The 18,301-nt window shown below is 36.8% G+C and overlaps 1 protein-coding gene across 1 annotated transcript; it reads right to left on the bottom strand.

Moving 5' to 3' along the window:
• Positions 1–424: 424 nt before the first annotated feature.
• Positions 425–12,430, bottom strand: LOC143431472 (uncharacterized). Its single transcript, XM_076908243.1, has 4 exons — positions 12,355–12,430; positions 4,858–5,963; positions 2,770–4,413; positions 425–734 (listed from the first exon to the last, which is right to left on the bottom strand). Exons 1-4 carry the CDS (start codon positions 12,367–12,369, stop codon positions 614–616), a joined length of 2,886 nt encoding a protein of 961 aa, XP_076764358.1. The 5' UTR covers positions 12,370–12,430; the 3' UTR covers positions 425–613.
• Positions 12,431–18,301: the final 5,871 nt, after the last annotated feature.

Genomic DNA, 18,301 nt, shown 5'->3' with positions numbered 1-18,301 from the left:
TTCGCTCTTTCTGATTGTAAAAATTTTTCAAAAATTTCCGTTTTCTACTTAATTAATTTAAATAATTTTTCATATGTTCAATCTATCCTCGTGATACTAGTATTAATTCTAAAGATTTTGTCTATTAAGTTTCTTTCATTCGAAAAAGAAGCTTATTTCAAATCTTATTAAACTTCAATAGGAAGGGTTGGAATTTCGGTATTTCTCTATTTTGTTAGAATTACCGCCGCGTTTCTCTCTTCTTGAATTCAGTTCCAATAATCAAACGAAAGTTACGATTTTCGTGCTCTAATTAAATGAAACCGTCCCACATTTCTCTCATTTCAAATGACTTACGACTTCCACTTCTCGAGTAGACTGCTAGATCATTTGCTAAATATTCGTTCATTTACTTCGAACGAACGGATACAGACGTTGCCCACCTAATCAAGGAAAAATGATGATCTTCGTGCTCTGATTGAACGAAACTTTCCCAACCGCGGCTGAGTCAAGGCAAACAGCTGAATCACAGAATCCCGGACCCGAACGCTTTCACCGGTCGTGAAATCAACGATTTATCAGTTCCGCTTTCCTCGAGGCGAGGAAGCGCGTGCTTCTCTGCCGCCGTGAGAATCTAGGAGATGTTTCCGGGCCTGGCCTGGGGACACAGAAAGCTCGAGCAGTCGTGTTTTCGCACCGCGTCCATGACCTGTTGGAAGTCGCTGGACACTTGGACAGCTGCGCCTGACTGGATTCTGTGAAAACACGCGACTGTTAACCCTCTTGCGTTCTTTTGTTTCAACAATGGCTGAACGTCGATTTCATTCACATTTCAGACGTTCTTGTATTGAATCACACTCGAAATCTTTCAATTATTTGCGATTTATGAGTATTAATATCAAAATTTGATCTAAACATTCCACAGAAGATGAAGTTCTTAGTTTAAATGTTAGTTTCATTATTGGGAGTTTTTTTATTTGCAATGTAGGATGTTATTGGAAAGGGAATTAAAAGAAGAATCGAAGATGCAAAAAGTTAATGATGAATAATGGTTCGTTTACGAGGTCTAAGACATCAATGAACTCGCCAGATTTCTGATGGCCGTAGTGTAATTGGTAGTTAACAGGATGATACCGTGTAATTGGCGAGATATCAACTTTGTAATCGAGCGCAAAATGTGACAAGCTGCTAACGCAGTTGAAAGTCGATCCCGTCCAAGAGTGATTATGTTTTATTTCAAATTGTTCTAGCTAAATTAGGTAACCATTTTGGAGGTGTAGTCAGTAGAATAAATTGTTTTAGCAAATGATCTTCGTTTGCGTAGAATTTGGTAAAGTTAAGAACATTTCCATGTATTTCGAATTCATTTTTTTCATAATTTTATTTTTCCCTTCATCAATCAAAAAATCCAATTAATTTATTTGTGATAATTTCATTATTTCAAACTCCAAAATTTAGTTGGTTAAAAACATTTGAATATCTATATTAAAAATTTTGAAATGAAAATAGTTTTTATAGTTGTAAATTTAAAAAATTCTGAAAAAAACTATCTACATATATATATTTTTAAGTCAATCATTAAATTCACACCGCAATTCTAACGCACAACTCAAAAACTGATCGAAAGATAAGGATGCACGGTCGTCGAATAACAAGTCCCAAGGAAGTTTCCAACTTCCTCGTCGTCGGGAACCAGTTTAAACAAAGCCATTATGCCAGCCGAGTCAAGGAAACGAAAGAACCCGCTGGTCGAACAGAACCATACCGAGGAACTGGTAACTTTCTTCCCAGCTTTCGCCAGCGACGTCCTACTGACTGATTCGACTTTTACCTCTTAGCACAGTTTCACTCTGTGCATACATGCGCGTTCGCTTACACGCGAGCCGACTAAATATTTCGTTACGGTCCTAGGCCACATGTCCGCCGATAAAAAATCCGTGAAAGAGGTACCGGAAAATTGAACGATGATGAATCCAGGTTCAAGCGCCACTTCGTTGCTAGCCGATCGCAGAACCAATTTCTAAGATCATTTGATGCTTGTTTAGCTCGTATAGTTTTACCGGCAATGACGAGTGTACAATCGATTCGTGCTGCTAGTGCGTAAAAAATTTGTCATTGTATAGGATGTTGTTGCGTTTTATTGGAGTATTATAAATGATATTGGATCTGATTGATGACGAGATTTTACGTTTCCAGGATGTAACGTTGGATTTAGTGGATATTGCTGTACTTTCGAAGATTGTGGTATCCAAGTACAGGGGTAAGACAGAGAATTGTTTTAAGTTTGAATTTTGTGACGAAAAAGCTTTTTCATTCTCTATGAATATTATTCTTCTTTTGCAAAGACGTTATTAGATTTTTAGATAAACTTGTTAATCTATTGAGAAACCTATTTTTGTTGAAAAATTCTCTAAATGGAAAGTACATCCGTATTGCTTTCTAGAAATAACCTAAGTAAATTATCTTGTACTAAAAATTTCGAGGCATTTAATAGGACACGAAATACCCTAACAAGTTTTTTCTAATCTCAAATGTTCACATCCCTTCAAAGAAAAATGTATAGTCATCATAGAAAGGATGGAAAAAAGTTTCCCATGGACATGAAAATGAAAGTTCGTTCACCAAACATGGCTAGGCACATAACAATATGCTAACTAATGAAAATCACCATTATATCACTTGTGTGAACAACTTCCCACGTGTTTTGCAATTCTACGTTCAACTTTTTGCTGTCAAGAGAATAGCTGCTAGAAACCAAACACCTTATAATTCGAGTCGGACAATACTTACAGGTCAAGAAGGGCGGCCATTTTTTTCTCCATGAATATAACTGCATCTGCGCCTCTCTGAATCATGGCATCGCAGAATATCCTCTTGGCACAGGGCGTATTGGTCCAATCTCCATCGATGTGAGCTACCTCAGCAATTTCCGCGTTCTCCAAATTCTGAAAAGTATCCTCCAATTGCTGATCGCACTGTACGCTCCTCCTTCTTCGCTTTTCATCCCGTCCAACCACAGAATTCCTCGTACTATCGCTCATAGAATTTTTTTCGATCTTTTCCAAGCTGTTCAAATCAATTTTGCTGGATGCATCACTGACTAGATTCCTCTGAAGCGACTGCAAAGGCGTGGAGCCATCCTCAATAATTAAAATGTCCGAATCTTTGTTGTCTTTCTTCGAGTCCTTCTGGCCGTTCGTTTCTCGTTTTGGAATAAGGAACTCAGTTACGTCGATGCTGCCTTTGCGAGTAGGAAGATCGATTTCTACGATCTCGCTAATGGAGTCAGGCCCCTTACGTTGAAAACGTTTACTCCTGGCCAAACTTCTCATATTATCTTCAGCTTGAAAGACGTCCAAGTAATTAAGACTCCGTTTCTTCCTCAAGCTTTCCATTCCTCGATCGACCTCCCCAGTTTTGAATCCACTAGCTTTATCCTCCTGTTTTTGGTCCTCTTGAATAGCCACTAATTCCTTATCTTCGTTCTGATTATTCGGACTTCTTGCATCGTCATCGTGTTTCGTACTATCACTCCCTGACACATGTTCCAAGAAATATACAGTTCCACCGTAATCATCCGCCAGCTTCGCATCTACATTTTGTTCCTCATCCATTAGCCTCACCAATGGCTGGGCACTGTCCAAAGCTCTTTGATACTCCTCGGTGCTTAATCCTTCATTGGACCTCTTCAGGACGTCCACGTCTAGGTATCTCCCGACCGCAACAGCTCCAATTCCAAGAGCAGCCCCCGAAGCCATAAGCCCCAGTGCTGGAATTAGAATACTGCCACCGGAAGCGACCGTGCCAATCTTGTCCTGGGCCTCTTTGCCGCTCGAGAGACCCAAATTCTGCGAGATCTTGTGCGTAGCCTCCACTAGAGGGTCGATCACTGGCCTTGTAAATTGCGACACCTTCTCGACGCCGTTTGAAAATTGACTCTTCAAGTTCTGCGAAATCTTCACCCAGAACGGTGCATCGTTTGGCCGTTTCAAGCCATAGAAGTACTGGTTGGGGTAGTAGTTCTTGATAGTGTAGCTGTCGACAACGTTCTTGTCGTTCAACACGTACTTCTTCTTCTGTCTTTGCTCCGTGAACGAATACTGATTCTCAGGAAAGTTGTCAGGTCGTCGTTTCTCGTTCTTCACGATTTTCGCGGGTTGGACACCTAATTCCGGATGGGCATATTGGAGGACTGGCGCCCTCGCACCTGGTTTTAAAGCAACCGGCGCTATTTTTTGACTCCCAGGGGTATACAGCTGGGAAACCGGGTAAACTGCCATGCTATCGGGGTGGAGCATCCTTTTGTGAGAACTGCTGCGGTAGTTGTCGAGCCTGGTCTCATAGACTTCGGCCTTCAGGGCTTCGTTCTTGTAGTTCTTCGGGTCCCACTCGAAGAATACGTTCCTGCCTTTCTCTTCATAGTCTTTGCCGTACCTGTCGCAGGAAACAAAGACGGTCAGGTTCATCATTTGTGTGGTTTGGTGCATCAACCTTTCAACTTTAATTGTCACCTTTCTGTTATCAAAGGAACAGCTTTGGATAAAATTTATACATTTTACAAGTACTTTTTATGAAGATAAGCATACTTAGTGTGCTATCTAATGACTTAATTTATTGCTTAAATAATATGCCAAGAGAAATTAAGCAAATTTGTAACGTGTACTCTAAAAAGTTTTTCAAAAACTAATTTACAGTTGAGTTCATTTAAGAACTCGTAGTTTAGTTAGTTAAATGAACCCAGAGAATATTTTAATACAAATTCAATGTGTTTAAACATATTATTAAAAACATTATTAATAAATAGTCTCAGAATTTGAAAAAATGCTAAAATTGCAGCTTCAAAAAATTGTTCCTTCTATACCCAACGTGTTGACGTACCTTCTATTCAAATTCTTGAAAAACCTTTCGAACCTTTGCCTCTCGACAAAGTTCTCTAGCGGATAAGAACTCGAAGAAGTCTCCAAATTATCACTGAACCCACCATCGTGTATCAATTTGTTATTAATCACCCGTGCATTGCGCCATGTTTGAATCTTATCGATGGGCTCATCAGGTACCCTTTTACCATGGATCACAGGTGTACCATCCCTATCCACCGTTATGGGAGACCTCTTCGGGTTCATCTTGACGTTTATCTCTGATCTGACGATCACTTCCGGTGGCACGTTCTTAGCGTCCCTGTTTTTGGACAAATTCGCATCGATGTTCGTCCTTGACGAATAAACTTGATGAGGCAAGAGCGTGTACTGAGCATTTCCTTCGCTCTGATCGTTCAACTGCAACTTCCTCTGAAATCTGTCTTGAAAATGTCGCAGTAACAACAATTCACCGGCTGAATAAGGTAGATCGAGTCTGGCGTAATTCGTTCTTTCTCCTACAGTTGCCTTCACATCGCTCTGAAGAGGCTTCCAGCTTTGATACTCTTCCGTGACTGACTCTTCCAGCTTAACAGCTCTTCCATCTGTTCCTAAAGGCGTCCAGTTTCCGTAATCTATGTTCGTTTCGCCGACTATTTGATTCTCGTCCGTAACATTAACTTTTCCATTCGTGGATGTGTTTTCGGCTTTGAGAGAGCTTCTTTGACTGTCAGACTCCGAAAGTTTGGTTCTGAGTTGCTCTATTTGAGCTTCTTCTAATTTTCGTACTTTGTCTCTGGTTTTCGCCTCAATTTTCACTGATATCGGGGGTTCCAAGGATGTCCCGTTTCCTGAAGCGATGATGTTTTTAGGGCTGAATTCCTGAAGGTATTGAGCATTATTCAGAGGTTCGTTTTGCGACGGTTGCTCGGTCAAGGTCGTCCTGTCGCGACGTTTCACGATTAGAGTGGCTAGGTTCCCTTCGCTAGTTCGCACTTTCAGTTCTTCAGTTTCACCTGGCAGACTTCGAGACACTTTGAGCATCGTTCTGGCGTAGCTGGGCTTCGGGAGATCTGCTATGCTGGTGTTGATGATGGTCAGTGTCACCAACGTCAGAGTGAACGTCATCTGAAGCGAAGAAATTTTTGTGCCAAACATTTTTTAAGAAAGATATACATATGTATACAGGGATATTTTTGTCATTTATAGAGATATCGAGAAACTTGTTTTACAAAAATCATATAATACGGTGGAAACCGTAATATGGTAGTAATAGATTTTTTTATAAATAGTGGGTATTGGACGTTTCCTTTACTTCTATTTTTTTAATCTGTCTACTGTACTTTTCCGATTCTGGCAAAGTAAAGGACGTATAGGTACGACTTAAATGATTTTTAATACAAGATAAAATAGTCTTTCATTTCGAACATCATATTTCGAAAAAAATTGTAAATTATTTTTCAAAAATTTAATTAATCTTCAACTAATTCCTTCCGTACATCTTAAACAAAATTTTAGTAACAAAACAGAAAACAAAATAGTAGTCATTTAGTCCACCACAAATTTTTTTACAGTATGTACTGACATTTCTGTAACCAAAACACGTAGTAATTACGTTCATCAACCCGATCAGTCGGCATACAAATAATACAACGTGTGAAATTATTCTGAAAAGGTTTTCGAAAGCCGGTCTTGCACTTTCGCGACCTGTTTGCTCTCAACTCTTTGCCCGATCAATTAACACTTTGATATCGCGAACAAGGAGATCCGCGACAAGCAACCGCGATCGAGATCGACTGATAATTCCACATTAATTTGGGAGTGCCATTTGTAAGTGTTAACACGTTTTATGTAACGATCCGCACATTGCAGGCTTGTACAGCTCCGATGGAAACGGACTTACCGGAAACTCATTGTGCTTTCCTCATCCTCGAGCGACTCTTAGGCGTTACGTGTGCGTGCAACGCTCGATGATACGCGTTATATGCCCGATTATGCACGCGAGGCCTTTTTGAGGGCTTTGTGTGGAGATTTTGTGTTTTCACGATAAACGGTGAGCTGATTAACCTCGCGTTTCAGTGTTATTAATGAGCGCGCGATTTATTTGAGAAAGCTGTCGAGCGAGATGCAATTTAAATTAGATGGAAATTAGGTTTATTAAATACAAAATTGAATTTACGGAAAATTGAGTTATTGCAACGAACATTTCGACCCAGATTCGGCGGTATTATTTGAGGAACCAGTAGCTACGGAATTTATTACTTTCTGTTGCCGTCTTTTAAATGGCGCTGATACTATTAGATAACAGTGCTAACGATATTTTACTATGTAATTATCATACATATAGCTATCATGATACTTTAAAATTTTTATTATTTTAGATTAATTGCTTTCAATGGTATTGTTATTATTACAGGATAGTAATAATACGTCAATATATTGATGTAATAAATATTGTAATAGAAGGCTTCGAATTAGATGCACATTAAAATCGAATGAAATTTCAATTGATTTGTCAATCGACCAAATGAATTTCGATCTCACGGAGTTAAAAACGAAAGCTCTGAGAAGTTCTCCGCGCGGTGATAGTGGCCTGAGGAGATTTTTAGGGTCACTTTCACTTTTCGTATTGTACCGTCGGAATACTTTATCAGTGAAACCTGATCGAGAAATTTCAGAACTAAGACCACAGTGGTACGGAATAAACGAAGAAACTACAACTCCGAACATGTCTGGAACTCCTTTGAAATCAGCATTGCATATACGTTCTAAAAATATCGGATTAAATGTGAAAATAGAATTTCATTCCACTAGCTCGATTGATTTTTAATAGTTCGACAGTTTGTGGTGTTAAAGAATTCAGCAGAGATATAAAGGAAATTAAATGCGAGCAGAAAAAATTGCTCGTTATTTGGGCATGTGGAAATTTGTGAAAATAGACGCTGTTCACGCGTGAAACTAGCTTTGGTACGTGAGAAAATGGCGTGCAATTGCACCGAACGGAAAAAGGACTATCGCGCGATCTGTATTACACTTTATGATTCACCAGATTTTCTCCTTTATACTTCCTCCTTATTTCCAAGTAAGAGTAAGCTGTCTAAACTATTTTAGGTATACGGGCTGTCTCGCGGAACTGGAACAGGCTTCGCCTTTGGAATACTCGGGGCAAAAATAAATTGCTACCAGGTGAGGTTACAAGTAGGGTTGCGAGATCAGCTTTGGTGTGTGGTACTCCTGTGTATTTTTGTGCATTTGGGAAGTTGCAAGGTGCAGTTGCGGGATAATACGATTACAATTGCAATTATTTGACCTTCTACGAATAATCATGATAGCAATTAAATTTTCGTTAAATGGAGTAGATACCACTGTAGTTGTCGCGAAAGGGGCGATATTTAAAAATTCCACGCGAAATTATCTAATTGTAATTGAATTTTTGTAAAATAGAGCAGGTATAAGTGTAATTATTCCGAAGAAATATCATTTTTGTTAAAATTCCATATAAATTTACTTAATTGCAATTGCAATTCTGTTAAATGTCAAAAAAATGTTTTGTAATTATCGTCTTGTGACAATATGCAGTTGCTAATTGTGCTTTTGTGAAACAGTACAATTTCAATTACAATTCTCTGAAGTATCTCACAATCAGTTGCAATTCCATTTCTTTATAAAATGGTACGCGTGCAATTATAATACATTATTGCGAAATGGTGCAGTTGCAATTGCGATTTCATGAAATAATACAATTCCAATTAAAATTCCGCGACATACCGCAATAATGATTTTTAGTATTTCAATTAATGCAATCTTTTTCACTAAAAAAGCAAACAAAGCAAACAATATATTATATAAACTAGTCGGAAAGAAATTTTTTAAATCGAACTTCACAGTTCTTTAAATAGATAATACACTAGATAATAAACAAAGCTGTAGGAATTCAACGATATTAAAAATTCTATATGCGTAGAAACTTTCACAAATTGAATATGGAATCAAGTGTCAGGGACGCAAATAATTTCCCGCTAAAGTTCGTCGTACGACCTTGCAATAAATTACATATATGCAGGAAGCTCCGTTCGAAGACGGATGCGTCTTAAAGAATTGGGAATCTCGTCGCAGAAAGTAATCGTGGCGAGAGAAATTTAATGGCTCGCAGAAATCGCCGGCATTCGTCGACGGAGATTAGAAACTGGTGATGTAGTAACTGAATGGTTGGATACTTTCTATTATTAGAACGATGATTACTCGCCAAAGTATATCAATTTCATTTCGATTCTGTCTCAATTAAAAGGACTTAAGAAATTTTATTTAATGCAACGAGAAAAACGATGGATTAACAGAGTACATGGTGAGGAAATATTTTTTCTTCTTTTTTTTTTAACGAGAAAAACAGGAAGAACTTTGTAACATTGAACTGTCAGATGTAACTGTGTAACGTACTACTTGTTTGATAATTGAAATTTCTTTTCTGAGCTGAATAGTATCGAGAAATTGCAGTAATTTTCTAAACGGTATTATGTGTACTATGTACGAATGGTATATGTTTGTGTTGGAATTCCAGATTCCATTGAAAATGCTTGTGTGTACAAATGGTTGACATCAGTACGAAAAATGATCGTAATTTTCACCATATTGACTACAAAAAGCATTATATAAAGCGAAAATTTGAACAGACCAGTTAGAACAAGTTTTAACAACAGAAAATTGTATAAAATCATCACAAAATTTAATAGGACTTCATTTTTCAGCCATAAATCAAGTCTGAATATGAAAATCGCATCCCATATTCGCATGGAGTGCATGTTGCGTGCATTTCTTAAGTGTTTGCTCAATTGCATCAATTGCATAAAATAGAAAAACTGAAGATGAATATTTCGAAACATTGTTCTATCTTCACAATTCGAAACTTTCGAATGAATGTTCATTATATCCAGAGAACGTTCGCATGTTACTATTTCTAAGAAAGAATCTCATCAATTATTATTCAGCAATCCACAAACAGAGATTTATGCAAAACTGTTGACACTAATTCATAAAATGCAACACACCTGCATACTTTCAATGAAACAAACTCATCTCTTTAACATGCGGGAGTTTCGAGCACTGTGGATGTGAAAATTGGGTTCGAACCCACCCCTAGTCTTTCGACGGGTCCCCGATGGACCAAAATGACGGGACAAAACCGGCTGAACAATGCCTTAGAAGTTCGCGTCGACAAGTGAAATGGAACGACATGCTTTCCCCGGACACGTTTCGCACACGCTTGTTCAACACGCGTCGCGTCCTGCCACGCGTGGACGCCTGGACGATCCACTTTTTCCGTTCTGGTGACTTTCGTTCGCCGATCCATGGCCAAACCGCGCGCATCAACCGATCAATACTCTCGGCCTTAACGCGAACTCGTGGAAGTTCTTTGCCTTTTACAGCAGTCGCTTCTCCGTTGAGAAATACGCGGAGGAAAGTGAAATGGATGCTGGTGGTCGTGTATCGGGTTAACGTCGACCGGTATTTGTTGATGTTATCGCGAACTCGCGTAGCTCTTCTGCTTTGGGTTGAAAAAAGCGGTTAAATTCTTTATTAGATGTAAATCACGTTGGGATTGGATGAAGGTGAATTATTTTTGCAATGGCCTCTGATCTGAGTGACTCTTTTGAGCACTGAGAAGCGTAGGTTAAACTGGGACTGGTTACGATGGGACCAAGATGATAATAATAATGTGAGAGCTATAATGTGATAAACACTGTAAGATCCCACGGCAAACCGTTGACTTCATAAAGTAGAAAAAGTATAGATTGTCTCTAACATTTATAGATAAATTAATGTACATTCATTCAAACAGAGAATAGCTAGTTTTATTGTATGTCGCTATTAAGGAAATGTAAGTAAATGGTTAAGTTAGGGAATGTAGTTGTCATATCGGTATTAGAGCTTGAGATATTAAAAAATTTATATCTTTAACTCAATTTTTTAAAGAATAAATGGTAATACAAAATTAAATAACAGTAATGGAGCATTTTCCAAAGAAATAACATACAAAAATATGCAAAATATGTAAAATGAAGGCTGAAATAAATCTTAATTTGGCTTTCTTTTCTTTATATACTACTATACTCAGGAAAATATTAATTTTTGCACAAACATTCGCAATCAAATAATGAATATGAGATATTTCTTGCCAGAACGAAAGTTTAGTTTAACCTGAAATATGAATGAAGTTTATTCTACAAGACAGTGAATCTTCCTTTGATCAAATCATGACATCATGTCTGCGTTTATGAATACGCAAATCTCTTTTCTCTGATCTTCACTTGAATAGGGTTATGATGCATTCTCGTTATTTATTCTCGAGATTTATATCCAGCACTAATAACAAAACCATTTATCTGCGCCATCATCCAGAACCAGATAAAATTTTGAAAGTCTACACGATGCATTCTACAAAATACACTTTTCCCACACAACTAATAAATAATAAAAAATTTCTCTTGCCATTCATTTTGATTTACGATCATCAACATTGGAATAGTTTAAGAGAGTTTGCTTTGAGATTTCTACTTGGATTTGAAATAAATCAAATCGAACTGTTGACTTAATTAAAAACGAAGATTAAGACCTTATTACTTCGTTCATAATCGAAAAAAAGAAGAAAGACACTGGAAGCATGAATTAGACTGATCGATCACGGTTAGCAATCGTTGAGGGGTGAAATCGAAACAGATTCGTGCATTATCGAGCTTATGGAAACATGAAAATTGCTACGTCCAACAAACTAATGAACGATACGTGATTAATGTGCGTTTCGACGGAGGAAGTCCATCATCCACGTGGGCTGCGATGGCCCCGATCCATGTCACATTGCATTTCTGCTCCAAAAAGCTCGTGGATCGACGTTCATTCTCTGCCAATTAACGATTACTCATTCCTTCTCCTCTCCTCTTTAAATCGTTTCTTTGATTCTGTTGGTGTCTTTTCCTAATACCCTTATTTTCGATGTCTTCATCGGGGCTTCTTCTTCAGCCTTGCGCAAACGGATGTGAAGTGATGAGATCGAAGTAACTGGAATAAACTTCGTGGAGGATGACGAAATGTCGCGACTTGGCAAATGTGTGTCGAAAAAGTGGAATTGCAGAGAAAGGAGGTAAATAAATTTGCTCGAGAAGAAGGTTAGTTTGAAGAGAATACAAGGGATGTACATTTCAAATAAACATCGACTGCTCTGTGTTTTAAAAATTTGTTAATAAGCTACATAATAATAAAAGAGGCAGAAATATTCTTGAGAATTTCGCAAAAAATATTCTGCACTTGAAAAAAAGAAAGTATTAAAATTTCGTAATGAAACAATTTCAGAGTATAAAATTCAAAAAATTACAACAACACAAATTTATGTAATTAACAATTATATTTCAAACAGATCTACTAAAAAGCAAAGTATAACCAAACGACTAATCTTCTAAGAATAATTCTATGTTTTAAAAAATCAATAAGAAGAATTGGAAAACCGACACACACACAGAATAAATACCTTGAATTTGTCCATTTCTACGTGTCCTCGCTCGTGGTGAACCAGCTGATTCAGCAGTCAATGCTCCAAAAAGATCGTGTTCAGAGAGAATGAACCAGAAAAGAAGAGAAAGCCAAAAGCAACGTAACGTGGATACTTAATCAGATCTGCATGATAGACGCGTTAAGATTAAAATCTGTGTGGAACGTAGATGGAGTGCGAACTTTTGGATGAACTGTGTGGAATCGTGTGCTTCTACGCACCTGTTGACTCCCGGAATATCTTCACGAGACTGACGAAGGCGCCCAGTCAGCGGCTTCTCGTGTCTCCGATGAAGGACCGACACTTCTCTCTGACCTACTTCCCGCGTTCGCCTTCGACTTTGTCTTCTTCCGTCGCGACGTTCAGCGTCTCCGTCGTCGGTTAACCGAGACGTTTTTCGAAATGCCAGCAACGGGTCGATGGTTGAACTGCGAGCTGAAGATTTCTATGAAGAGGATTGGTACTTGTTAAACGTGTGGATTTTGGGGTTGGGTTCGGAAATCTTTTTTTTAATACACTAACGATCAATAATTTGATCGTTAAGTATTATAACGAACTTCAGAATTTTTTTAAATAAGAAGAGCGTGAAATTGTAATTTTTTTGTACAAATCAAGTTTTTTAGTTAAAAGTCTGTCAAAGTAAGGAAGGTTGATATTAGTAATTGCAATATTTAGATTGTTTGCTCGATTTTATTTGACTACAACACTCCAAACTTTTAGTTAATAATGTGCATGAATTTTTGAAATTTAAAGATTCGAGTTTAGAAATTTAAAAATTCGTGTCTTCGAAAATTTGAAAATTTGGAGTGTCAGGTCTCGTATTTGAGATTTTATGTTTGAATATTTTTTCGACTTTGAGATTTGAAATTTTGGATTTCACAGGTTTGAGGAGTTATAATATTAAATTTCAATTTTGGAAGTTTACTGCTTCAAGTCTTAAGTACTGAGCTTATAACTTTGAGACCTTAAGTTTAAGATTTAAGGTATCATATTATTAAATTCTGAATTTAGAAATCTAAAATTCAAAATTCCAATACTGTAACATAGTAAATTTGAAATTTACAGTTTAAAAATTCATACATCGAATGCAAACTTTCACAAATTTCATATCTAAAAATATCCAAATTAAAAACTCCATAAATTAATACCACTTTCCCCAAGTTCCGTCTTCTGAAAAAAAACTCAAATTTTCAGTCATTCAAATATACCAAGAACACCAACAGAATTATTCGCAGACTCCTCCCATCTTATTCCGCTTTCAACATGAAATTCATTTCCAGATCGCGTTAAACGATGCGAACCATCGCGATCGCTCGTCCGAACGCTGGATAAAACGAGTCGCAATCGCGATAGGAAACCGCCTGCGTTTCCAGACGGTTCGCCACTTTCTCCAAACGACCATAACGTCCCGCAAAATTCATGAACAGCTGTGCGCGGCGTTGCGGAAGCGGTCGGAGCCGGTAGAGGAGTCGAGCTCGTGAAACTTTGAAGTCCGGTGGTCGGTTCGATTTTCAAGTTCACGAACTACAGTGACCAGAAGAGGCTACCCGTTCGGGTGGCGGACGCGACGGGTTCAGGGACCTGCCAGTGAAAGTCCATCGGTTCGACGACGGGCACGTTCGACGAAAGAGGGACGTGGTGCATCGCTGCGTAACCTCCAACTCTGCCCCCAGCTGGATCCTTCATTGCACGCGAGCTGCTCGTTATTCGTCGCGAATGTTTGCTCTTTCAACTGAAGTGGCCGAAGGTTTAGATGTAATTTCTTTGGTATTTGTTATTTTTAATCGTTAAAAATTTGAGGAGATGCGTTCGTATTTCGTTTTGGTTACAAAGAACCTTTAACTACATTGGAGTTCTTATTTGTTATTTGTGAGAATTTGTTTTTCTTCTTCTGCTGCGTTATGAGTTCTCGAAAGAGTTAAAGAGAAAAATGTACAATCTGATATTAGTTTAACAATTGCAAAACCGATAAAATATATCCAATAATAAAATTCCCTTAAAATGTTCTCTAATAACAGGATTGCTAGGATTGTAAGATAAATACAAAAAAGAATATGTTTATTCATCCCAGCATTCTAACACTCGATCATTTCTCAATACAATGAAAAGCACATACTATTTCAATAACACCAAACAGTTCCCAAGTAATCTCTCAAAATAATTCTTCCATAATAATAGTTGATTTCAATTCACGTTCCTCTTCTGCGTCTTTCCTTCTCATTCACCTACTAATCCATATTACACGCTGTCTGTTCAGTCACTATTGAATCGATCTTGAGAAACTCAGCTGACTAATCACTGGTTGGCACTATCACCAGATCGATCAGAGCACACCTTTCATATTTTATCGTTATTTATGGATTTTAATTGCGTAAATGATTAGAATCCCTGCAAACTGGGATCAGACCTCAAGCAATTGCGCAAAATGTTTCCTTCTTATGCCTTTTCGTTACTCTTGGACGCTTTATGGCACTTCTCAGATTCTGCGTTTCTAAGTATGTAGGTTCTAAAGTTTTTACGTTTGAAAGTAACTAAATTCTAATGTTCTAAGCAACGCAATGACGCTTCTCAGTCCTGTGTTTCAAAGAAAGTAAGTTCAAATGTTCGCAACGCGATGGCGCTTCTCAGATTCTACGTTTCGAAGTAAATAAATTCTAATATTCTAAGTGACATGATGAGTTACTACTGTACTAAAATAAATAATTATAAATAATAAAAGAGACAAATAAATTTAAATACTTTAGAAAACAATAAATGCGAGTATTTCAGCAAACGCACATGCGCAATACGTTAGTGCCAGCGATGCGCATGCGTGAGCGACTACAAATAGAGCTGTAGGAGCGTTCCTAGCGACAGAGAGAGATAGATCCTGTTTTGCCCGACAGAGACTGGTTCAGGTGTGAGCTTTAACCAGCTCTTCGTTTGAACGACTCTAAGAGTAAGCTAGCGTTCGTAGACAAATAAGAAAATATAGATAAGGTTGCTTTAAACAAATATATTGTAATTATCACTAGCTGCAGAAAGATTTAGTCCAGTGAATTTCAATTCTTAGCCACACATACGAGCCTATCCCCTTCTCTTCTAACTATACGAGTTGTTCTGGTAGGTGTAGAGAAATATTTTTGGTAACAGCGATGGGATACCACACGGGATTATAAACGTACTGTAGAACCGTGGTGGATAAATCTTTCTCTATTATGAATGTAAAAGACTAAATAATCAGTCATGGAAAACAAAAATAACGTGACAGTAGCATTAAAACCGTGATCGTAGCATTAAGAAACGCTCCTTTACCCCACAAATAATAATTTATGACACGGCAGATATTGTGCAACCGTTCAACGGACGTAATATATCCGTGTATCAATTTGTCAAAAACTGTCGTAATGCGAAGCGTATGGTTACTCCATATGCGAAATACGGTTTAGTTCAGTTAATAAAAAATGAAGTATACGATCAAGCATCTCGCGTAATATACAGCGGAGATTATAATACAATAGAAAATATAATTACAGTCCTTAGTTTGCATTTCTCACCTTTGCATTTATTCAATGCAACTATACGCAGATATATCTAAAATAGCACAAATTCCTAATGAAGCTGCAGTGGATTAAAGTAGTCGTGTTTCTAATATATTAGTACAAATTAAAAGTTGCCACAAAATCGAACACTATAATCACTCAAACAGCAGAAATTAGTGCAATAAAAGCATTTCTAACGGGATTAAAGCCAAAAATATATGCGCGAATGCAATTTTAAAAACATTACATGACCCTGGACGATGTAATAAGTGCAACAATTTAAGAAGGAGCAGAATCCTAAAGAAATTTGTTGTGGACCAAAATGGCTCAAGGATTCAATCAAACCATACAACGTAGTAATTGTTTTGGATATAGTCACAGGGTCAATATTGGTACCAGCCATTTGATGGGAAGACAAGTGTTGCAACTAGTTCGACAAATGAAATATTGCCAATATCAATCCAGGAGATCCTGGACTCAACAACCTCTTATACACAGAGTTCCAATAAATCAAACTCCCACATGTAGCTTCTGTAGAAATCTAGGTTATACTGTTAGTCAATGTAGGAAAAGCATACTACGAACAAACACAAAATGAAAGACAATCGTATCAACAAAATACTCAGATACGTAGACAAACAATACTGCGTTTAGAAATAGATCAAATTGTTAAACAACCGAGTGTAAAATTAATAAGTAATAATTTCCATGAAGGCTCAGTGTCATTAATAACAGATACCAGATCAGACCTTAATGTAATTCAACAACAAGTAGTTGATCCAGGTTCATATATAAGTACAGATATAATTTTTTGTTTAAATGGAATAACAGAGGGTCGTCTTTTCACCTTAAGATACACTAAAATAAAAATGTTACACACCAGGGCAATTTTCCATATTGTTAAGTATCTACCAATACAACAAGATGAAATATTAGGCACAGAATTTTTCTAAAATACAGGAATAAATATGGACTACGCAACAACTTTTCTAATTTCAAGAGATCATAGTCTACCATTCGAAAAACAAAATATTTTAACTATATCAGCAAGAACAAGAGAGCAATACCAATAAAAACCTTAAATACAAACTTGAATACAGGATATGTTCCAAAATTAAATCTACATCCAAAACTACACTTGACAAATACAGTCATTTCGAATTATAATGGCACAGGATATTTATATACAATAAATGTATCCAACCAAAATATTCAAGTAAATATCTCATTAATATAAATAGAGCCATACAAAAATATCATTTAATGAAAGAATAGAAAAAATGAAAAATTTATTACAACTTTATTATATACATTAATAGAAAAATATATCATCACATCATTACTGAAAATGATGCACCAACAAATGTATCAATATCCACAAGTACATAAAGAAGAAATAAACAAAGACATAAATGACCTATTAGATAAAGGCATCATTCAAGATTTATCATCACCATATAACTCTCCTTTCTGGATTGTATCAAAGAGAAAACATAACAAAGGAGAAAAAAATGGCAAATGATCATCGACTTTAAGAAATTAAATGAGAAAACAATTGGCGATGCATACCCTCTACTAAATATTACTGAAATTCTAGGTCAGTTAGGTAGCGTCAAATATTTCTCAATTTCTGATTTAGCCTCAAAGTTTCATAAAAAATTAATGCATTCAAAAGGCAAGTATAAAACAGCATTCTCAAAGTATGGGCTCTACAAATTCAAACGAATACCATACAGGTTCAAAAATGTGCCAGCTACATTTCAATGTCTACTGGATGAAGTATTAATAGGGCTGCGAGGAATAGAACTATTTTAACAATATAGTAATCTATGCGAGTTCAATTAAGGAACATGAAATTAACTTTTCAAGATTAATGAAACGACTTGCTGAAGTTAATTTATATATTTGCAACTGGAAAAATGTATATTATTAAAAAAGGAAGTCTCATATTTGGGACATATAATAAGTGAAGATGGCATTGAAAGAATTGAATGCTGATGGCATTGAAAGAAAATTGAAAGCTGTAGCAGAATTTCCAATACCCAAAAACATAAAAGATATAAAACAATTTTTAGAATTATGTGGACATTATAGAAGATTTATAAAAAAACTTCTCCAAAATAGCAAGACCACTTTCAGATTTAACAAATAAAGGAAACAAATTGAATGGACATAAAATCAACAAGAAGTATTTGAGATTTTATAGAAAATTCTTTGTAAAGAACCAATTTTACAATATCCACATTTTAGAAAACCATTTAATATAACTACTGATGTTTCTAGGATTGCAGTAGAGTCCTAAATGATGCGGTAACATGCTACTCAATGACAGAGCGAGAACTCCTTGCAATAGTATATACGATCAGCCATTTTCGATCATATGTATTTATACATAAAAAGATTTT

Source organism: Xylocopa sonorina, chromosome 1, assembly GCF_050948175.1.
Source record: "Xylocopa sonorina isolate GNS202 chromosome 1, iyXylSono1_principal, whole genome shotgun sequence".
Taxonomy (NCBI): domain Eukaryota; kingdom Metazoa; phylum Arthropoda; class Insecta; order Hymenoptera; family Apidae; genus Xylocopa; species Xylocopa sonorina.
This window is presented reverse-complemented; position numbering and strand designations above follow the sequence as displayed.